Here is a 24,624-nt window from a genome sequence, read left to right as displayed (position 1 = left end):
TACTTATGTATCTACAAATGCAATATTTCAAAGATGACTTTAGAAAGAGGTTTGTGAGCATTCTGACCACAAAGTCCCTGCACCCAGTCCTGAAAGTTAAAATATCTTTGGCAGGCACTTTTACATTTCTCAGCTCAGACTGTATAGCATGACCTATGTCAATTTCTTTGGCAGGAATAGGACTAGCTTCATCATCAGGTTTTAGATTACATACTGATTTCAGAGCAGATAATACATGGACTTACATCAGCAAGAGTAGAAGACAGGAAAGGTGCCATACGGGCAAGACATTGGAATTCCCTCAAGAAGGACGTGACCTGACCCGAAACAAAGGCAAAAAAGATATTTTAGCCAGCTCAGAGGATCTTGAAAGTATCCATAAATGATACTGTGTGATGTCTTGGTCTGCCCATGCTGAATATTACTAGCTACATTACCATTAGGAAATATGACCAGCAAAAAAGCAGTCTGCTTCCCTGCAGTGGAAAAGGACACACGGTTTTTGGCAGCCCATAGAGTACATAATATTTTCACCCTTGTAATATCATCCTAGATCAGGTACATTGAAATTTGACTGTCAGCTTACACAGCATTAGTGGCAGTGGTGGAGGCGACATCAGGCTGCAGTTGCTGGGAGGACAATGAACTGGACTTCAACTGCGAAAGTCCCAATTCAACAGTCACTGCCACATCATCAAGCATTAAAGGATCATGCCCAGTTATCTCACCAGACAATAGTGAGCATGATCCAGAAGTGCCAGCGCCCTGAAGACAATCCAGTATCCCAATAAGATGATGACATCACTAATGTGATTCACTGCAACACCAATGGAAAGTTTCCTTAATGAAAGCCAAAACTTGACATCAGAAAAGGAAAGGGAAGGTTACGCCAAGCCATGCAATGGCAGCTTCAGAATGCCAATGTCTGGTGGTCACTTTGGAGTGCCACCCTGTTGGCAAGGATTCCCGGCTCACCCAACATTCCTATTTTCCTCACTTATATTTTAAAGCAATACTGGAATATCCTTCTAACAGCATAACGTATCACCAAAACAGCAGGGTAAAAACAACATGATTGTCAAAAAAATATAGTCAGTAGGGGCATACAGAGCACTGGATAAGAACAGAAACATACTCTAGTGCTGGTGCAGAAAACCCTTAGACAGTGAGGGCTACACAAATTGGTGCAATGCAAAGTGACAACCTTACTCACAACATGTCCCCAAATGTTCATCCTGTTTTCAAATAACAGCTCTACAGTGGCACAGTTTCATTTTATGACCTTTTTTCACACTCACTAACTCTAGATCAGCCTCTAAGAGTCTATGTGTCACTTAACAACCATAGTACTTCATTTACCAAGGATTGACAAAGAAGACAAATGTCCACTGTCTTCCTGAGCACCGCAACTGCCTTGGAGTGCTTAGCTCCTTTCAAATGGCTGATGAGACCCATCTTTCCCATGTTTGTAAGAGTGAAAGATTTGCTGTATAGTGTGCAATATGCCTAGAACTCTGACATCTTATGGGCCTTGATGTCCTCAAAGCTCCAATCATTCAGCCATTCAGCACTGAATTTGAACTTTCCTGGGTGCTGAATTTGATCTTGCCTGCTTTCACCATGATCTACAACCTGAATGCTGCAAGAGCAGCCACAGGACTGAGGACAGAAAGTTGTCTGCTGACACTGTTCCTGCAGCAAACAAAAGCTGGTGCGCCTTTGAAGGTGAACCAAAACATGAGTGAGTCAGCAAATAGTGATTGTGTCGTTACGAAGTGCAAGGGCTCTGGTTCAAGTTACAATCTACTTCCACATTAGATCACTACACACAAGCAGATTTTCCTGACAAGCCACAAACATTCCCAGCAGAGTCTTGGAAACCTGTAGTAAACCTCTGTGCATTTGTAGAGGCCCAACTTTGAGACAGCACCCACAGTTCTTGGGACTGACAATCCAGCCTCAGAGCCTGGTACACACATGTGCAAATCTCGCAACAGGTCACAATCAGTCAGGAAGACTGCTGCATTGTTTTGTGCCTGCACACCAGCTTCTGTCATTCTTAAAGCACTGCACTCACATCACCTACCCTGCAACCTTTCTCACACAGTTTTAAGGAAACTATTTGATAAAAAATCATTGGTTTTAACGTTAGTTATAGCTTTATATTCAGGTTCATGATGAAGTGCCTATCATTTTGTTAATGGTGATAGTTACTATGATATTATGGATACGAGTAACAATGGTGTGAAATTCAAATTCATTGCTATGAAACATAGGGATCGCCATGAATTTGCATTTGGTACATATTTGACCATATACTGCTGTGTATGAGATTTAGCTAATAAAAAATAGTTTTCTGTAAACTTGGAAGAAATCAATATCTAATTCCAATCTCAAGATTGAACACAAGAAGATGAAATATTCACAATGTCCCTCATGTCTCATAAATAGTTCAAGATATTGAAATGAGATTTTGGCAAATGACAGCGCAGAAATAGGAGAGTATTGTGCTATATGATAAACATGTGGAATTTTCTTATGAATTGTGATATATGAGGAACTGTACACATTTGCAATGGAATGATGCAATTTTTTGAGTTCTTGATAGCTGGTGAAATGAGAATTAGTGTGGCATTGTAACAAGATAAGTGAAGAAGCTATACGTTTATTTTTATACTGAGAATGTGATTTTTCATAAGCCTTTGACCTGACTTGTCCTCGGTTCCTCATATAATAGACTGCTGTGTCAGTGTTCTGTCCCAAGTGCAAATGCATCAGGATTTTAGTGAGGTGACATTGTACAAACTCCGCTTTGTTTCACCAAAAGAAATAATTTTAACAAGGCAAGAAGAGAAATGTAGCCATTACTCGAAATTCACCACTGATGAGTGAGTGCTTTTCAGGTACAGCAAGTTTAGTTGCTACAAGTCTAATGAAGTGGCTGGAACAACGACCACATTGGAAAACCTATACAATTGTACTGTGAAACAACATGTTTGTGAAAACTAACACATGAACATTACATGAACAAGAATGTACAAAACAGCGGAGATGTTGAGTCGCAGACAGGCACAACAAAAAGACTGCTAAATAAGTAAGCTTTCAGCCAAAAGGCTTCTTCTGAATTACACAACATATACACACACACACATTCATGCAAACACAACTCACACATGTATGACCACTGTCTATGGCTACCAAGGCCAGAATGCAAGCAACAGCGAATGATGGGAGAAGCAATCTGGTTGGTGGGGATAGGGAGGCGGCTTTGGTGGGGAGGGGGAGGGATAGCATGGTATAGGTGGGGGGACAGTAAAGTACTGCTTGTGGGAGGATAGAGGAATGATGTGGGGAGAGATTAGGGCACCTAGGTGAGCTGTGAGGATAGGTGGAGGGAGGGAGGGTGGACGGTTGGGTGAGGGAGGGGGGGGGGGGGAGTCAGGGGTCAGAAAAAAGAGGAGCAACAACACTGTGGGTGTGTTGATGGAATAGAAGCCTGTGTAGTGCTGGAACAGGGAGGGGGATAGGCAGTTAAAGACCATGAATAACAAAGGTGGGCATCAGGAATGAATATAGGAATGAATATTGCAAGGAGAGTTCCCACTCACCCAATTCAGATAAGCTAGTGTCAGTGTCAGTAGGAAGGATCCAGATGACACAGGCTGGATCCAGATGACACAGGCTGTGAGGCAGCATTATACTTCACGCAAGCACCACATAGGGGCACAGGTGCGTGTGTGTGTGTGTGTGTGTGTGTGTGTGCAAGTATTCTAGTTCGAAGAAAAGTTTACTATGTAGTGTATCCTGCTGCTAGTGCACTTGAGTGTTAATGGGCTGTGCGTAGTGTCATCGTGCATGTGTGTTAAATCAACTGCGAACTGTATAAGCTGGCCGGCCACTAGCGGGCGCCTGTAGGAAGCTTGCACAGGGCATAGACTCGACCACACCATGTCTACCAGCAACTTGTGCCTATAAACAATGTGGGGTAACACTGACTCACTCTCACTGTGTTCTTTTAGTTTGTGCCACTCACATCAGTTGTTCCGTGTATTGCATATGTTGCATCTTCTGTATGATTCTTTTGTCTTGTTACGTGTGGAGCCATAAGAGGCTTATTTTCAGTATTGTTCAGAAGTTTATGAATGAAGCCATATTTGTGTTACTTAGATCTGTTTCATGTACTGCTTGGTTACCACACAACTGGCAATGAGTTTGGAATGTTTTCCACATGTGCACCCTTTAAGTATAGTTTTGTCAACTTTAGTCATTACGGATGCCATGCTACCGGTCCTGACTGAACAGTTTACTTCGGCAGTGACCATTCTGTCAGCTTACAATAACAAATGAGGTACCATTCCACTGGTCTATCCACCCACTTTTCTGCCATATGATCATTTGGGTGAGGATTTGTAAGCTTAGGAAAAAAGAATTAGACATCATTATTTGCTTTCAGTGTGAAAGTCTTAAATTTGTGCAAAGCTCTATTGCTCTCATGGGTTCCACCTAAGGTTTATGAATTACTGTGTCAGCTTGCCCTTTTACGAGGACCAGCAGCTCTTACTTTTGATCACGTGTGCAGTTTATTGTCCAACTACCATCAGAAATGAATGTGTGTCATAGTAGTCCTAGTTGAATTCTATTGATGGCGCAAGAAACTAAACCAGTCATACAGGTCCAGGGAAGATGAACTCCACAGCCTTAGCCATAAGTGTCAATTCATTACTGATGCCCTTAATGACTCTTATGAACTCTATGGTGTGCGATGCAATTATCCGTTTAGCTCCAGAAAAGAGCGTGCACCAGCAGGCTTTACTCTGTGAAAACCATCCATTGGCAGAAGTTTTTAAAATAGCACTATCTTTTGAAGTTTCTTGGGCAGCAGGTGACCAAATTGATGCACGGGGCCATGTGGCAGTAGTGCCACAAGACGTGTCCACTAGGATGACAGATAGCTTGCACGAGGAAACGGCAGTGGCAGGGGTAAACATGTGGGCCCAGTGCCAAGCAGGCCAGGACTGGACCAAGCAGCCAAGACCGCCACAGCACCAGCATCAGCATTTTCATCCTGACCTTTCTGTTTTGTCTAGCATGAATGTCTGGGATGCCCTAAGCACTGGACTACTTGTAATGTTTAACAGAAGAAATGCCACATCACCTCCGTGTGTCATTCGCCAAATGTTGCCCAGTATATGGACATGAACGTAAACTGTGTGACTAATGCTTGTGACTTCTCCCAAGTTGTTTATTGAGTTAGGTGTTTTTGCCACGTATTCCCGCTACAGGTCAACACAGGTGCTGCAGTGACATTATTGAATTCTCAAAACTATGTGACTAGGCTTGCCACCATTCACACTGGTCTTGCAGAAGCTGGCTGGTTAAGCAAACAGAACATTGTCCTGTTGGGACAATTTATGGCATCTGCCTCTTAACAGGTCAATGGTTTGCTCCATTACATTTTTGGTGGTTGATGATGCTGGTGTTGGGAACTTGTTTGGGACGGATGCATTTCAGGCATTTGGATTTTCTATCACTGACACAATTCAGCTAGTGTCCAATCAGGTAACATGTTCTCAATTGGAAACATTGTGTGAGGAATTTTCGGACTTTTGTTCAGAAGGTGCAGGGTGTGCTATGAATTTTTCTTCTCATATTTCTTTGAAGTCCTCGGTTCAGCCCAGTTTTTGTCATCCACGTCCTACCCCTGTTACTCTGAAAGATCAAGTGAAAGCAGAATTGGAAAGACTTTAATCCCTAGGAGTGGTGCAATCTATTATGGCTAGTGAATAGTTGTCTCTGCTGCTTGTAGTGTGGAAGCCAACAGGGTAACTTCAGCTCTGTCACGAGTTCAGTACTATTGTCAATGTGCAGTTGATTGTGGATACATATCCTCTCCCACGCCAGGAGGAACTGTTGGAGGAAATGTCATGTGGCCAATAATTTTCTAAAATTTATTTGTCTGAAGCATATCTGCAGGTTCCTGTGGACAAATAATCTTGGCGAGTTCTGGTTTTGCATACTCCTTTTGTTCCCTATCAATCTTTGTGCATTCCTTATGGTGTGGCTAATGCCTCTGTTATTTTCCAACAATTTTTAGAGCAACTCTATGGCTGTCCTGTGTTGCATTAATTATATGGCTGATACTGTTTTCATGGGCTCATCCACAGCTGACCACTTGACAAATTTGCGCACATAGGTTCCACAGACTTATGGTGTAGCCTCATGAAATCTGTTTTTTCAACATTCTATTGTTTTTTTGAGGTTTGAGGTCTCATGGGATGAGGTTTACTCCCTGCCAGATCACATCTCCACCGTTATATCTATGTCTCACCCCTTGTTCTGATCAAGCTTCAGGCCTTCCTAGGGAAGAGAGCCTGCTACCATAAATTCCTATTGGTGGCGACCACATTGGTCACATTGCATGCCTTGTTATGCAAGAATATTCCTTTTCACTGGAGCCCAGATTGCAAATATGCTTTTCAAATGTTGATATCCAAATTACTCTTGGCCCCTTGTTTAGCTACATTCTCTCCAGATCAGCACATAGTTTTGGCAACTGACACCTCACAGTATTGCCTCGGCACTGTCCTTGGACACTGATATGTTGACAGCTCTGAATGACCTGTTGTTTTCACCTCTAAATCCCTCTCTTCATTCCAGCAGCATTACTCTCAGGTGAGGAAAAGAGGCCACAGTCTATGATCTCCAGAAATTTCACGTTTTTTTGTATGGCACCAAGTTTCACCTCGTTACTGACATAAACCTTTGGTTTCCTTGTTTAACCCTCACACTTCTTTGCCTCACAAGACAGCACACCACCTACAATATTGGGCTCTTTAGTTGATTCACTACAATTACAAAATACATTTTTGACCTTCATCTACACATACCAATGTGGACGCCTTGTCCCACCTTCCTGTGGGTCCTGATTCTGACTTTGATCATGAAGAATTGCTTTGCTTCCATCTTGATACTGACACACAGGCTATGGTTGAGGGTTTCCCAATTATGATCTCATGCATAGTAGCTGCCTTGGCTGCTGGCCCGTTTCTCCGCCAGGTGGTTTGACTTGTTCAACAGGTCTGGTTAGACAAACTGCTGTGTCGGGCTTTTGGGTTTCGGACCCCTTGTGCAAGTATCCTTCCTTTCAATATTTGATGGTGTTTGGCTGCTGTCCACAGAACACCTCTCTCGCAGTGTTTTCATATCCACCAGGTTACAGTGCGAGGTTCTATGCCTTCTCCACCAGGGCAGTTTTGCGCACTGAACTGTTAGCTAGGAGACATGTCTTTTTGACCAGGTATTGATGGCAAAATCATCCATTTTCTTGCAGCTTACGAGCAGCATACAGGCAACAGGCAGCTCCTACTAGGCCATCTCTGTGTCCCTCGCCCACTCCATGCCAGCCATGGGAACACATTCATGTAGACTTTGCACGCCCCTTCTTGAATTCCTATTGTCTCTTGGTTGTGGATGCATTTTCCTGGTTTCCTTACACTCTCCAGTGTGTGTCGACACACACCATTTGTACACTTTTGCGGGTTTTTTTCTATTGAGGGATTGCCTTGCACCTTAGTTTCCGATAATGGGCCCTAGTTCGTTTATCACACCTTTCAACTGTTTCATTCCCATCATGGCATTCACAAAATTATGGCTCTGCCATTCCACTGACAATGAAATGGCAAGACCAGATGATGGCCTTCTATGTTTTCTGAGCACCTATCATTTCACGCCTATGGGGGAACAGAGGCCAGCTGAGCTGCTTCACAACCAGCAACACACATGCTCATTCACCTTCTGCGGCCTACGCCGCACCTGCTGCAGCTGGGTTTGTCTGGCCACTTCGCACCAGGATTGCCAGTGTAGGCACGAGGATTTGGTCACTGGCCCAAGTGGATACCAGCTGCTGTTGTCCACCACTGGGGATGCCATCCATGTAATGTCCATATGGCCAACAGGCCTGTGGCAAGCCATTTTGATCAGTTGCACTCTTGTTCATTGTTAGAAACTACCAGTTTGCAGGTGAGGCCTCTGTCTGAAGCCCACTCCACCACCCTATGCTTCGGGACTGTCATCGCCTGCTGTGGCTACCCCCTCCACATGTGGTGCCATGAGATTCCAGCTTCCTGGTGCCAGTCCATCTCATGTTCATTGCTACAACCTGCTGTTCCAGTCAGGCCTCCTCCACCAACCCTCTCACCATCATCACCAGACACTTGGACCTGCCTGCTGATGACGAAGCACAGATGGTGATGGCACCCTCCTCCCCAGCACTGTAGTCCGGTGCCACAAGGGCACCGCATTCTGGTCTTCTGCTGCAGTGCCTACCCACCACATCATCCAGACCCCACTATTAACACTGGCTGCCGCCACTCCAGATAAGGTGAATGTGTCTCTCATCGGGCTGCTGGCATCTCTATCTCTTGCATTGTCTGGGCAACCTCTTCACATGAGGGAGAGGTGTGCTGCACCCTGCTACTAGTGCGTGTGAGTGTGAGTGCACGAAGCTTAGTATCGCCACATATGTTTACTTAAATCAACTGCCAACAGTACAGTGCAGGTCAGCCACTAGATGCCACCTGAAGGAAGCTTGCACATGGCACGATCTCCTCCGCACCGTCTACCAGTGGTTCGTGCCTACATATGTACTTTTCACCTCACTAGATTCCAGGTCTTTGTTGCAATTTCCTATGAACACATTTACTTCTTTCTCATGCTTTACTTAAAGCACTAGAGATACTGGAAGACACTACAGAATGTTATCATTTCTGTGTAATTTACCCATCATTATCATTTACAACAAACATTAAGCCTTTTCACTGTTTTGATATTTCATTCATTATTTTCCTTCCCATTTGCTTTTCAGTCTGCACACTCTGCAAAGGACCCTTATCTGATACCTGTTCAGTTCTACATGAGGTTTGCACTTCTAGTAATATTCCACATTTGCATCATTTAGGATGTAAATATTTAGTGACTGGTTTGTACTATTATTTCATATTCATTCTCTCCTTGTTAGGCCTATTATCAAATCCAATTCTGTCTGTTAGTGCATAACTTGACTTGTTCCACATCCATGAAGTTTCTTTTGCTTGATGAGATTTACTGAACATGATATGTGAATTAATATGTGAAAAAAATATATATCAAAGCCTTGGAAATTATATAAATATATTATTTTCAAGGCCTGAATACTGTTTTGTCTTTGAAAGTAAGGTCTCATAAAAATGTATTAGTGCCACCACAACCTTGCAAAATTTCACCATCTTCACCTTAACCAAGTGGAAAGAGAAATATAGTTAGTTTTCTTTTATTGTCATTGTAGTTTTATTTCATTTATGAACAAAAAATATCTAATGTGCCACATATCTGTATCTTTCAAATATCAACCCTTCTAGAAAGATAATTTCCAGTTGAATCTTAAGTTTACATGCCATACAGGTCAAACTAAATAATCTTTTGTTGTTAATTTATGTAATATTTTTCACTAAATCAGTGAAACATTTCAAGCAAATACTGAAGTACCAAATTGTACTGGTTACAAAAGTATAGCACATTCTTTGGTGCAGTACTTTTGGTATACCAAAAACAAAAATTACTGATATAAATATGGAAAAATATATTCATACATGATTTCTTATAATTGTCTATTATTTCAACATGTCTGTCATGCAGGTTCTCAAATTTTTCTGTACAACTGCCATAATTCTCCATAATCATTTGATTTGTATGAACAAGATAATCTCTAATCTTCATAAATGATTGAAATGAAATACTCAAGTTTTGCAGATATTCTTGCAATGTTTCACAAGTCTTGCGAGTATTATGGATCCTGTAAGAGAGATAATTACCATTAAATAATTCTAATTTATTTATTTGTGATTATATCATACTGTTAATCAACAATATTGATACTAGTCATAAGTGATGAAAACAAATCAAAGCTGCCTAGCATAAATGACATATCACTCATGTAAAAAGGAGTAACATTTTCCATTACCCAATTGTGTTACAAATGTGTTTCAAAATATGGTATTTATCAAACTATTTCACATAAGATATGAACTGTTACATTGAAGTAAATGGAAATTTGCAATACTTCCATAAAAAAGAAGATTGGCGTTTAGTACCCAATCAAAATTGAGATCATTAGAGAGAAAGAGAGAGAAGAGACAGAGAGAGAGAGAGAGAGAGAGAGAGAGAGAGAGAGAGAGAGAGAGAAACCTGATGTTCCCCAAAAATTATTTAAGGAAGCTGTAAAAATCTAAACTGTGATAACCAGACAGAAATTTGATCATTATTCTTCCCAAATACAAATCCTGTGTCTTAACACTGGTATTCATCCTTTGCTGCAGTCCAGAACATACTGAAAAGGAAAGTGTTAGGAGAATCATGAGGTTAAAGAATCAACTGAAACTGTCAAATTAAGAACAATAGTCAAATATTTGAATGAAAAACGATGAAATTGCTAAGAATGCTAGTTGTAACTGCAGGAAAACAGTGAAATCTATCCACAAGTCAAAGAAATCTGCAGCTCTTGCCAACATGAACTTTATTGAGTTACTAAAGCACAGCAACACTGTATCTAAAATACAGGGTGTCCCACTCAAACCTCCCAGATTTCAAGGACCCAGGCGAGAAAAACCACAGTAGAAATGACAATGAAAAATGCGCCACATTGCAGAGCATCTCAAAGAATTTATATCATCGCCAGAATGCAGCATGTTCCCATGAAGTGAAAATGGCAACTCCACAGCAGGGCAAGCAAGCAGTAGTGTGGTTTGCAGAAACAAAATCGCCAATTATTGTGCAAAGAAATTATCGCCATGTGAATGAATTTGATCCACCTGATGTGAAAACAGTTAAGGACGGTGCATGTTACAGAGTTTCAGAAGAGACAGTGGAGGACATCAGACAAAAAATTTCTCAGGAGGCCATGTAAGTCAATTTGTCAACATATAGGCAACCTAATGTACCTTGATCAACACTGCATCGTGTAGTTCACCAGCGTTTCCATATGTGTGCCAACAAAGTGCAAATTCTGCCACATATGACGCCAAACGACAAACCACGCCAACACCAATTTTCTGCGGATATGCTGCAGTGTATTGATATGGATGCCAGCTTCCTGGAAAGATGTTTATTCTCAAATGAGGCAACCTTTCATCTATCAGGAAGGGTTAATAGGCATAATGTTTGGATTTGGGGTTTGAAAAATCTGCACATTGTCATTGAACAAGTTCGTGATAGCCCTAAACTAAACATCTGGTGCGGGCTAATGCATGACAGGATTGTTGGACCGTTCTTCTTTGTGGAACAAGCAGTGAATGGGTCAGTGTATCTGGACATGTTGGAACAGTTTGTGTGCCCTCTGATACAAGACTTGCAACCCGACATCATTTTTCGACAAGATGGAGCTCCACTGCATTGGTCAATGGCTGTTCGCAAGTTCTTGGGTAGGAAATTTCCCAATCCTTGGATCAGATGCAGAGGACCCATTGCCTGGCCACCATATTCACCCGACATTATGCCGCTTGATTTCTTCATGTGGGGATTCATGAAGGACCGCGTGTATGCAACCAAAGTGGATGATATTCCTATGTTGCGACATTGTATCACTAATGCAATTGCAACAATAACAGAGGAACTGTTACAAAGAACTTGGCAAGAAATTCTATAAAGATTCAGTATTATTCATGCTACAAATCGTTCACGTGTAGAGTGTATTGATGATGTTGTTGTTGTGGTCTTCAGTCCTGAGACTGGTTTGATGCAGCTCTCCATGCTACTCTATCCTGTGCAAGCTTCTTCATCTCCCAATACGTACTGCAGCCTACATCCTTCTGAATCTGTTTAGTGTATTCATCTCTTGGTCTCCCTCTACGATTTTTACCCTCCACACTGCCCTCCAATACTAAATTGGTGATCCCTTGATGCCTCAGAACATGTCCTACCAACTGATCCCTTCTTCTTGTCAAGTTGTGCCACAAACTCCTCTTCTCCCCAATCCTATTCAATACTTCATTAGTTACGTGATCTACCCATCTGATCAAAAATGTTCAAATGTGTGTGAAATCTTATGGGACTTAACTGCTAAGGTCATCAGTCCCTAAGCTTACACACTACTTAACCTAAATTATCCTAAGGACAAACACACACACCCATGCCCGAGGGAGGACTCGAACCTCCGCCGGGACGAGCCGCACAGTCCATGACTGCAGCGCCCTAGACCGCTCGGACCCATCTGATCTTCAGCATTCTTCTGTAGCACCACATTTCAGAGGCTTCTATTCTCTTCTTGTCCAAACTATTTATTGTCCATGTTTCACTTCCATACATTGATGATAAATAAATAAATTCTTTGAGATGCTCTACAATGTGGTACATTTTTCAGTGTCATATCTACTGTGGTTTTTCTTTCCTGGGTCTTTGAAATCAGGGAGGCTTGAGTGGGACAACCTGTAAGTCAATACCAGGTGTACAAGTTTGAAATGTGGATTTCAGATAACAGATGTAGCACCAATGCAGTTTGTTCTACAAAGATATGACACTGCATCATTTTGTTGTGTCATCAACAAGTGTCAGATGCACATGAGTGATAAATTGGAAAAGTGTGTGCATAGTGTTGTATTCAATATGTCAAAATTTATACCGAACAAAGAGCATTTGTGGAGAGCATTAAATTTTTTTTTTTTTTTTCCATTTGAAGAAAACTGCTGCTGAATCATACCAATTACTTGAAGGAGGTTATGGTGAACATGCTCCATCACAAGATACGTGTGAATCATGGTTTTGGCATTTCAAAAATGGTGGCCTCGATGTTACACACAAGGAAAGTGGAAACTGCCAAAAAAATCTGAAGATGTGGAATTGGAAGCATTGTTGATCAAAGATGATTCGCAAACACAAAAACAACTCACCAAGCTATTGATCATCAGTCAACAAGCTGTTTCCAATTGGCTGTAAGAGATGGGAAAGATTCAGAAAATTGGTAGATGGGTACCACATGAGTTGAACAACAGGCAAATGAAAAGCACAAAAACACATCTTAGATTTTGCGCACTCGGTCTGAAAGGAAGTCGTTTTTGCATCATATAGTTACAGGGGCTGAAAATTCTATTTATTTTGAGAATCCCAAGAGCAAAAAATTATGGGTAGACCCAGGCACACCATCCACATCGACACAAAACTGAATTGCTTTGGCAGAAAGACGATACTCTATGTGTCATAGGACCAGAGGGGCGTGAACTACTATAAACTGTTAAAACCTGGGGAAACAGTTACCAACAACAATTGACCGATTTGCACCGTCCACTGCTTGAGAAAAGGGCACAGTGCCAAAGGAGGCAACATAATTTTTTAGATATTAAAAAAAAAAAGCATTTCATACTTACACACCTGGTAATACCATTACAAATATTCCCTTGTACAATACATGTGAATGAAATATTTGACTGTACTTGAAAACATGGGATAAAATGTTTCTGGCACTGTTTTCTTTTATGAGCTTGCATTTGTCAACTCATCAAGAGAGTAGGTATACTCATCCAAGGAACAACTATCATTTAATTAGGTGTACGGATTCCCTATGTCATTTTTGTATCTCAGTCTATATCTACGTCTATACTCCACAAACCACTGTGTAGTGTATGGCAGAGGGTACATCCGACTGTACCAGTTATTACTGACAATATTATGAAAAGGATAGACTACTACTCATCACATAGCGGAGACGTTGGGTCGCAGATAGCACAACAAAAAGACTCAACAATGTAAGCTTCTGGCCAAAAAGGCCTTCATCGGAATGAGATTACATACACACACAAACAGTCACGCATATGCAAACACAGCTCACACACACATGACCACTGTCTCTGGCTGCCGAGGCCAAACTGTGAGCAATAGTGCATGATGGGAAAAGCAATCTGGGTATTGAGGTTGAGGAGCAGGCTAGGGCAGGAAGGGGGAGGCACAGCAGGTTGGGATGGGGGATGGTAAACTGCTGCTTGCAGGAGCACATAGGGACAAGGTAGAGAAAAGACAGGGCAGCTAGGTGCAGCCAGGAGGTTAGACGTGGGGGAGAGGGGGGAGGAGGGATTGGGGGAGGAGGGATTGGGGGAGGGGGGGGGACAGCAGTGGAAAAGGAGAGAAGCAAAGAGATTATGGGTGGGTCTGTGGACTAGAGACCTGTGTAGTGTTGGAATGGGAACAGGGGACAGTTGGGTAAAGGATATGGGAATGTAGACTATACTGCAGGGGGAGTTCCCACTGCGCAGTTCAGGAAAGCTAGTGTTGGTAGGAAGGATCCACATGACACATGAAGCAGTCACTGAAATGAAGAATGTCGTGTTCGACAGTGTGCTCAGCAACTGGGTGGCCCAGCTGTTTCTTGACCGCAGTTCATCAGTGGCCATTTGTACAGACAGACGGCTTGTTGGTTGTCATCCCCACTTAGAACGCAGTATAGTGGTCACAGCTTAACTTGTAGATCACATGACTGGTTTCACAGATAGCCCTGCCCTTGATGGACTCGGTGATCCTTGCGACCAGACTGGAGTTGGTAGTGGTGAGAGGATGTATGGGACAGATCTTTCATCTAGGCCTATTACAGGGATATAAACCAAGACGCAAGGGGCTGGAAGCAGGGGTTGTGTAGAATAATGTGTAAGTTTGGTGGACAGCAGAATAGTGTAGGATAATGTGTAAGTTTGGTGGACAGCAGAATACCACTAGAATACCACTATGGAAGGGGTGGGAAGCATAGTGAGTAGGACACTCCTCATGTCACAGTACGACGAGAGGTAGTTGAAACCCTGGCGGAGAATGTGATTCAGTTGCTCCAATCCTGGGTGCTACCGAGTTATAAGAGGAATGTTCCTCTGTGGCCAGACACAGGGACTTTGGGAGGTGGTGGGTGACTGGAGAGAAATGCACAGGTGATCTGTTTTTCTACAAGGTTGGGAAGGTAATTATGATACGTGAAGGCCTCAGTGGAATGGGTGGCATCAATAGTGATGAGAAAGGCATCATGTGGTAAAGGAACAGGAACTATGGAGAGTCGGTGGAGCAAATGGTTGGTATCTTTTCTATAGGGTGGAACGTAACAGTAATAGGCTGAAGGTGTTGGTCTGCAAGACCAAAGATTCTCTCAGTGCGGAGGACAGTAACCAGCCACAATGGAGTGTTCTGGGAGGTTGGGCTTATGGACTTCAGAAAGCATATAGATGGTAGGAGTTTGGGGAGTGGTAGCAGTGAAGAGACAGATGGACTCCAAGGACAGGTTTTGGGATTGGCCTAAGAATTTGAGGAGAGACTGGAGATCCTGCTGGATTTCTGGAATGGGGTCACTGTGGCAGGGTTTGTAAGTGGATGAATCTGACAGCTGGCACAGTCCTTCTGCCAGGTGACCCTTCCAGTTCAAAACAACAGCAAGTAGGATTATTAGGTCAGGATCAGGTTTAGATGGTAGATTGTGGTTTTTATTCGGATGTAAGGATAGCTTACATGTGAGGGATTTGGGGAATGATGGTGAGGCAAGGTTTGAGGTTAAGAAATTCTGGAAAGTTAATAGGGGGTGATTTGGAGGCAGTGGGGCTAAATCACAGTTGCATGGAGGACTGAACTGAGTTGGGCAGAGTTCCACATTGGTCTTTAGTTGAGTCTGGTGACAGGATTGGTGGCGAAAAAGTTTTTCCACTGTAGGGAATGGGAGAAGGAGAGAGTCCTTTAACAAGTCCTGCATGATTGAATTTGGAAGTGGGGCAAAAGATGAGGGCTTTGAAAGGACTGATACTTCTGTGGGGCTAAGGATACCCTCCTCTTCCCTGCCCCAGCCTCATCCTTACTCCCACCGAGCGATTTGTAAGCAATCCTCTTTGTAGACTGACAACATTTCCCCATATTCTACCAATAAACCAAAGACTAGCAACAACTTTACCCATGACTTAGCCTACGTGATCATTCAGTTTCATACCCCTACAAAACTACTACAGGAAAAATTCCTGTAGTAGTTGATGTTAGAGCTGCACCTTTTTTAGGCTGAAGTCAGCTGATAGGTATATCTGCTTAAAGGAAGTCCCTCTAACAAAGGAATCACCTTTACAGGAGGTCAGGTATCCAAGTAGAGAATGAATTAGCATAATTCATCAAAATATAAGAGATATTAGAGACAAAGTTTGTGAATTGCTTATAGATTTTGACTCTGACATTATTGGTATATCAGTGGACCACTTAAATAATTCAACAATTCAGAGGCTTCCTTTACTAGGATACAGATTAGCTGGTTACTTTCAAGGAGTCCCTTGCAGACTGTGGGAGTGGCCATGTACATAAAAAAAGTATTCCATTTGAGACTGTAGACATATCACGGCACTGCACTTAACAGATATTTGAATGTTGTGCAGGGGCATTGAATTTAGCGGAACTAAACTTCTAATTGTTGTTGTTTATAGGTACCCTAACTCTGACTTCAGCCCATTTCTGCTCAAGCTAGAGATGGTTCTTGGTTCACTTTATAGGAAGTACCAAAAATTAGTTATATGTGGTGACTTCAATATTAATGGTTGTGCAAGATAAAGGATGTTGGTAGATCTCCTAAGCTCATATGATCTGACACAGACTGTAGAGGGCGTAGGTGAACAGTACCACAGCCATAGACAATATTTTTATTCTTTCTTCATTACTAGATGGGCACTCTGTTAGTAACAGGATAAATGGCCTTTGAGACCATGATACACAAATTTTAACACTAAAAGGCTTTTGTACTCAAACAAATGTCACATATAATTACAAACTGTGTAGGAAAACTAATCCAATGGCAATAGAGAGTTTTTTAAACCTCTTTAAGAAACAAGCGTGGCAGGATGTTTATAGTGCCGATAACAATGATGACAAATATAATGCTTTCCTTAAGACATTTCTCATGCTCTTTGAGAGTTGCCTTCCATTAGAACGTTCTAAACAGGGTACTAGCAGTAAAAGGCAGCCTGGGTGGCTGACTGGTGGGATAAGGATACCATGTAGAACAGAGCGGGAATTATATCAAAATGTTATAAGCAGTCACATTCATGCTACAGTAGCCCATTACAAACAGTACTGTAAGGTGCTTAAAACTGTTATTAGAAAGGCAAAGGGTATGTGGTACATAAATAGAAAAAATCAAAACCGTATGGTCAGTTGTGTGAAGGAAGCGTTTAGTCAGCAGCACAAGATCAACAATATAAAGTCAGTTCGTAGTAAAAATATTTCCGTCACTGATAAGTCAGATGTATGTACAGTATTTAAGAATCATTTTCTGAACATTGCTGGTGAATTAAATAAAAACTTAGTTTCTACAGGGAACCATATAGCTCTCTTGGAAAATGCCTTTCCGAGAGTGAAGTCTGAAATTCTCACCTCTGTGATGGTGAAAAGGGGGAGATTGAGTCAATAATTAAATCACTGAAGAGTAAGGACTCTCACAGGTATGATGGAGTGCCTGGCAGAATATTGAAGTACTGTACTGCACATTTTAGCCCTGTACTTAGCCATATTTGTAATTTTTCTTTTAAGAATGGTCAGTTTCCTGAACAATTAAAGTACTCAGTAGTAAAACCACTTTATAAAAAGGGAGAAAGTGATAATGTAGACAATCTTAGACCTATTTCTATGCCATCAATATTTCCTAAAGTTATTGAAAAGGCTGTGTAAGGATAATTGATCATTTTATATCACATAATTTGCTATCAAATGTACAGTTTGGCTTTAGAAGTCATTTAACAACTGAAAATGTTATATTCTCTTTTCTCTGTGAGGTACTGGATGGATTAAACAAAAGGTTTCGAATGCTAGACATATTTTTTGATCTAAACAAAGTGTTCGTGTTGATCACAAAATATTGCTCCAGAAGTTTGACCATTATGGAATACGAGGAGTAGCCCACAATTGGTTCACCTCTTACTTCAACACCAGACAGCAAAAGGTTGTTATTTGGAGTGTTGACAATGGCTGTGATGTGGGATCTGACTGGGGACAGTCAAATGGGCAGGGGGGGTTCAGGGATCAGTGTTGGGGCCACTCCTGTTCCTTGTATATAAAAATGATATGCACTCTAGTAGTACAGGTAATTATAAAATATTTCTGTTTGCTGATGACACTAGCTTGGCAGTAAAGGATCTTGTGTGCAACATTGGCTCTGTTTCAAATAGTGCAGTCCATGATATAAGTTCATGGCTTGTAGAAAATAAACTAACACTAAATCACAGTTAGACCCAGTTTTTACAATTTCTAACACACAATTCAACAAAATCTGATGTTTTAATTTCACAGAATGGGCATATGATTAGTGAACCTGAACAGTTCAAGTTTCTAGGTGTTCATATAGATATTAAATTGTTGTGGAAATCCCATGTTCACGATCTTGTTCAAAGACTTAATGCTGCTCTTTTTACTATTCGAACTGTATCTGAAGTAAGTGACTGTTCAACACAAAAATTAATCTTCTTTGCTTATTTTCATTTGCTTATGTTGTATGGTATTATATTTTGGGGTAACTCTTCCGATTCTCAAAGGATTTTTTTGGCTCAAAAATGGGCAGTTTGGGCAATAAATGGTGTAAGTTCACGAACCTCTTGCTGATCCCTGTTCACTAGTCTGGGTATTCTGACACTGGCCTCTCAATATATATATATACTTTACTGTCATTTCTTGTTAACAATATGAACTTATTCCCACGAGTTACCAACTTTCACTCTGTTAAAACCAGGCAGAAATCCAATTTGCATTTGGATCGCACTTCCTTGACTCTTGTGCAGAAAGGTGTGCAGTATACTGCTGCATCCATTTCCAATAAGCTACCACAAGAATTCAAAAATCTTAGCAGTAATCCACACTCTTTCAAATTGAAACTGAAGAGTTACCTCATGGGTCACTCCTATTCTGTTGAGGAGTTCCTGAAAAATTAAGCTGATTCCTATGTTATATTGTCAACTGCGTTTACTTAAACTTATGGCTTGACTTTTTTTTCGGTTCATAAACATTTCATTTTATCTGTTATTACCTTTATGTTGTAATTTCATATACTGACAAGTTCCATGACCTTAGAGATTTGCTCCTCAATTTGGTCCCATGAAACTAGATGTGTAAATAAAATAGAAAGTGTTACACCCGAATATATGTATGAGTTGGCTGATTCCAACTGTGACTTATTGACATTATAGTTATATGAAAGTATGTTATTTCATTTTGTGAAGTGCACAATTTTTACATTTCTGAACATTTAAAGCAAGTTGCCAGTCTTTACACCACTATGAAATATTAGCAACATATGATTGAATACTTATGCAGCTTCTTTCACACAGTACTTCATTACAGATAACTGTATCATCTACAAAAAGTCTGAGGTTACTATTAATATTGTCCACAAGGTCATTAATACAGAGCATGAATAAAAAGGGTCCCAACACACTTCCCTTAGGCTCATCCAAAGTTACTTCTACCTCTGTCAATGACTCACCATCTAAGATGACATGCTGTGTCCTCCCTATTAAAAAATCCTCAATCCAGTCATCAGTTTCGCTAAATGCCCCATATGACTGTACTTTTGACAATAAGTGTAGATTTGGTACCAAGTCAAATGCTTTTCAGTAGTCAAGAAGGACTTCATCTACCTGATTGCCTTCATCCAAAGCTTTCAGTATGTTGTGTGAGAAAAGAGAGTTGGGTTTCACATGACTGATGCTTTCGGAATCCATGCTGGTTTGAGATATCTCATGTTTCAGTTCAGAGTATGTTCTAAGATTCTACAAGAAGTCAACATCAAGGATATTGGTTGGCAGTTTTGTGGATCACTTCTATTACCCTTCTTGTAAATGGTGTGATTTGTGCTTTCTTCTAACTACTAGTTGCAGTTTTTCGTTCGAGGGATCTATGATAGATTATAGCTACAAGAAAGGAAAGAATGATTATATACAATCGTAAGTCAGACCTCGATTTAATCACCTTTGCTTCAGACAAATGCTCCACCACTGTCATTTCACCACAGTGATTGCCTTACAGAACAAATTTGTCAAGTCTCTACCTCTTACCTATAAGCCACAGTGGTACTATTCCAGTCACTTCTCAAATCCACTGGCCCATCCTATATATAAAAGAGTTGCCCTTTACACTGAATTGAAAATTGAATCAGAATCAGATATGTTAGAACAACAATAAATGCTTTCATCTATTCCCTTTAGTGAATGAATGAGCTCTCCTTTTAGTGGTCATTTGTAAGCCTGTTGACACACATCTGTATGGTGACTTTAATCTTACCGTCAATGGCTGATTGGAAGCGGAGCCCATTTTATCCCAACCTGACAAACTCTTCCAAATTACCAGGAGGCCAGTTCTTTTAAAAAAACTTATCTCACAGAGGTTTATTTCCAGCTTCTGTTGGCCGAGCAGCCTAATAAAATCTTGGCATTAATCCTCCAAAAGGCACACCATTTTTCATACCACGAGTGGGTACATGGCACACTTTGTACATAGGTACAAAATAACTGCCCTCTATGTTACCTAGGTAAACATGTACGAACAAAATCACACTTTAATCTTAGTTTAACTAAACAATGATAAAATAGACTAACATTATATGAGTTAAACCACTTTTAATTGAACAACAATAAAATAAACCTTTCATTGTATCACTCTGTTGCCACACACAAGTGTTACCCCACTTGAAGCATTGAGCAGTGCAGTTCCATCAGATCCCTGCCAACCATTTATTTAATTACTAATGATATTGTAGATAACTGTCTCATTGTGGGATTGTGCTGCTAGCTGGAAACTTGTGTCATTTTCTTGCACAGATTGTAAAGTTTTTCTCGTCAAACTTGCTGTTCATTTTATATTACTGCTGCTCACTTGGATGTATGACAATACATCTTATTACTGTGTTAGCTGAACCTATAGTGAAGCAATAGGTACTAAGAAAGTTTTGCAATACACAGCAACAATAAGTCGCAGGAGGCTGATTGTTGCTGTGTTCAGAGAACACTTCGTACTTGTACTATAACTGCTGTGCCAAGTCTATGGGCGCAGTCATCCACTAGCAGGGTTAGTTTGAAGTGCTTGCTATGAGCCAGTGCTTTGAAGAAATTACTCTTGCACTCGGCGACAACTATGGTGATCATTAGCGCCCGGACTAAATTATGAATGCACTGCGAGGCACAATGTTAAAACAGCAACTAAAAAGGACAACACTAGAAAAGGCACATTAACAGGAAAGGGATTAAAAGAAAACAGCATAATCAAATGTCCTTAGACAGGTTTGTTAAGTGGATAAAACAAAGAACGCAAGCAGCTGCTCCTGGGTCATCTGCTAATATTTCATCCAGAGGACATGGCAGGCCAAGATCAATGCACAGTGTATTAAAATTTGGACCAGTCGTTAAAATGTGGCGTACCGTCAGCAATTGCCCACATAGGCAGAACGGCGCCGGCGCAGTCGTCAGCAGATGGCAGTGGCTGAATCGGCAGTGTCCAATCCGTAACCGGGAATGGCGTGAAGAGGTCGTCCAAGCTGTGGGGAGAGGTTTCAAGGCCCGAAGCTTGTTTTCAGTAAGTGTAGACCAATCGGCATGCCACAGCGATAAAATGCGCTGACAAATGACCCTGCTAAAATCAGATGAAGGCACACAACAAGAAGATGTCCGAGGCTAGAGGACCGCAGCCTTGGCCGCGACATCTGCAGCTTCGTTCCCAGGGATACCGACATGGTCAGGAACCCACATAAAGGTAACCAGAGAACCGTCGTCCGCCAGCTGCTGAAGAGAGCGTTGGATCCGGTGCACAAAAGGGTGAACCGGATACGGATCACTGAGGCTCCGGATGGCGCTCAGGGAATCAGAGCAGATGACATAAGCAGAATGTCGGTGGTGGCGGATGTAAAGAACAGCCTGATAGAGGGCAAATAGCTCTGCTGTGAATACCGAACAATGGCCATGGAGCCGGTATTTGAAACTGTGTACCCCGACAATAAAAGAACACCCGACAACGTCATTGGTCTTAGAGCCATCTGTATAAATGAAGATCATATTAATGAACTTCGAACAAAATTCGACAAACCACGAGCAGTATACTGAGGCTGGGGCAACCTCCTTTGGGAGCGAGCTGAGGTCAAGGTGAACGAGAACCTGAGCCTGGAGCCAAGGTGGCGTTTGGCTCTCGCCCACTCTAAAGGTTGCAGGGAGCGGAAAATCAAGTTACTGAAGGAGGCGATGAAAGCGAACTCCAGGGGGTAGCAGGGCAGATACATACAACCTGTATTGACAGTTGAGAGAGCCATCAAAAACAGAACGGTAAGATGGGTGGTTGGGCATTGATAATAGCCGACAGGCATACCAACAAAGCAGGATGTCGCGCCAGTAGATTAGCGGCAATTCACCGGCTTCAGCATGAAGACTCTCGACGGGACTAGTATAGAATGCTCCGATCGCAAGACATAACCCCCAATGTTGTGTAGAGTTGAGGCGGCGTAAGATGGACGGCCGTGCAGAGGAGTATACAAAGCTCCCATAATCCAGCTTTGAGCGGCGATCGACCGATATAGGCAAAGTAGGACGGTTCGATCTGCTCCCCACGACGTACGGCTGAGAACACGGAGGACATTGAGGGAACGGGTACAACGGGCAGCCAAATATGACACATGTGCAGGCCAGCTAAGTTTCCTGTCAAATGTAAGACCTAAAAATTTTGTTGTCTCCGTGAATGGGAGAGCAACGGGACCGAGATGTAAGGACGTTGGGAAGAACTCTTTGTAGTGCCAGAAGTTAATACAGACCGTCTTCTCGGCAGAAAAACGGAAGCCACTGGCGACACTCCAGGAGTAAAGATGGTCAAGACAATGCTGAAGACAGCGCTCCAGGAAACATGTATGCTGCACGCTGCAGTAGATGGTAAAATTGTCCACAAAAAGGGAGCCTGATACATCAGCTGGGAGGCAATCCATTATTGGATTGATCGCTATGGCGAAGAGAGCGACGCTCAAAACTGAGCCCTGGGGCACAACATTCTCCTGGCGAAAGGTGTCGGACAGGACAGAACCCACACGTACCCTGAACTTTCGATCCATTAAAAAGGCATGAATAAAAAGAGGGAGGCGACCGCGAAGGCCCCATGTATGCATGGTGCGGAGAATGCCCGCCCTCCAACAGGTGTCGTAAGCCTTCTTCAAATCAAAGAACACAGCCACTGTCTGGCGCTTCCGCAAGAAGTTATTCATAATGAAGGTCGACAAGGTAACCAGATGGTCAACAGCAGAGCGGCACCTACGAAATCCACATTGTACATTGGTAAGTAGGTGTCGAGATTCGAGCAGCCAAACCAAACGAGAGTTAACCATTCGTTCCATCACCTTACAGATACAGCTGGTAAGGGAAATGGGTCGATAACTGGAAGGCAAGTGCTTGTCCTACCCCAGCTTAGGAATCAGGACAACAATAGATTCGCGCCAGCATGTGGGAACATGACCCTCAATCCAGATGCAATTATAAGTACGAGGAAGAAAACCTTTACCCGCAGGAGAAAGGTTCTTCAGCATCTGAATATGAATAGAATCAGGCCCTGGAGCGGAGGACCGTGACCGGGCAAGTGCACTTTCGAGTTCCCACATGGTGAATGAGGCATTATAACTTTCGTGATTTGAGGAGCGGAAGTTAGGTGGCCTTGCCTCCTCTGCCTGTTTTTGGGGGAGGAAGGCAGGGTGGTAATGAGCGGAGCTCAAAACCTCTGTGAAAAATTGGCCGAAGGCATTGGAGACATCCTCAGGGGCTACAAGGACGTCATTCGCGACCGTCAAGCCAGAAACTGGTGAGTGGACCTTAGTGCCACATAGCCGGCGCAGGCTACCCCACACAACAGAAGAGGGAGTAAAACTGTTGAAGGAGCTTGTGAAAGCAGCCCAGCTGGCTTTCTTGCTTTCTTTAACAATACGGCTACACTGCACACGTAGTCGTTTATAATTAATACAATTCGCCATCGTAGGGTGGCATTTAAAGGTGCGTAAAGCACGTTGACGAGCATGTATAGCGTCTCTACATGCAGCGGTCCACCAGGGGACCGGTACGTGACGTAGAGAAGTAGTAGTATGAGGGATGGAATATTCATCAGCACTGAGAATGACTTCCGTGAGGTGTGTGACCTGACTATCACAGCTTGTGAAGTTTTGATCCTGAAATGTCACCCTGGAAGAGAAGAGCCCCCAGTCTGCTATGGAGATGTTCCAACTAGTTGAGCACGGAGATGGGGTATGATGCAGGAGATGGATAACACAAGGGAAGTGGTCGCTTGAATACGTATAAGAAAGAGCGTACCACTCAAACCGACATGCAAGTTGGGTAGTACATATAGAGAGGTCTAAATGGGAATAGGTGTGAGTTGTGTCCGAAAGAAAAGTATTGAGGCAGACAAGATTGAGGTGGTTGAAAAGGTCTGCTAACAGGGAGCCTCTCGGGCAGGATGCTGGAGAGCCCCAAAGGGGATGGTGGGCATTGAAGTCTCCAGTCAACAAAAATGGTGCAGGTAGCTGAGCAATATTTTGCATCATGTCTGCCCTAGTAATTGCAGATGACGATAGAGTGTAAACAGTACAAATGGAAAATGTGAAAGTGG

At 42.3% G+C, this 24,624-nt stretch overlaps 1 protein-coding gene across 2 annotated transcripts in view; it reads right to left on the bottom strand.

Annotated features, from left to right (window-relative positions):
* The window catches only part of LOC124805181 (myosin heavy chain, clone 203-like), a 259,196-nt gene that overhangs the window by 173,952 nt on the left and 60,620 nt on the right, over positions 1-24,624 (bottom strand). For both annotated transcript variants that reach the window (XM_047265671.1, XM_047265672.1), the window contains one exon: positions 9,627-9,829. In XM_047265671.1, the coding sequence (XP_047121627.1) occupies positions 9,627-9,829 (203 nt within the window). The remainder of the gene's footprint in view (positions 1-9,626; positions 9,830-24,624) is intronic.

This window comes from Schistocerca piceifrons, chromosome 7, assembly GCF_021461385.2.
Source record: "Schistocerca piceifrons isolate TAMUIC-IGC-003096 chromosome 7, iqSchPice1.1, whole genome shotgun sequence".
Lineage (NCBI taxonomy): Eukaryota > Metazoa > Arthropoda > Insecta > Orthoptera > Acrididae > Schistocerca > Schistocerca piceifrons.
This window is presented reverse-complemented; position numbering and strand designations above follow the sequence as displayed.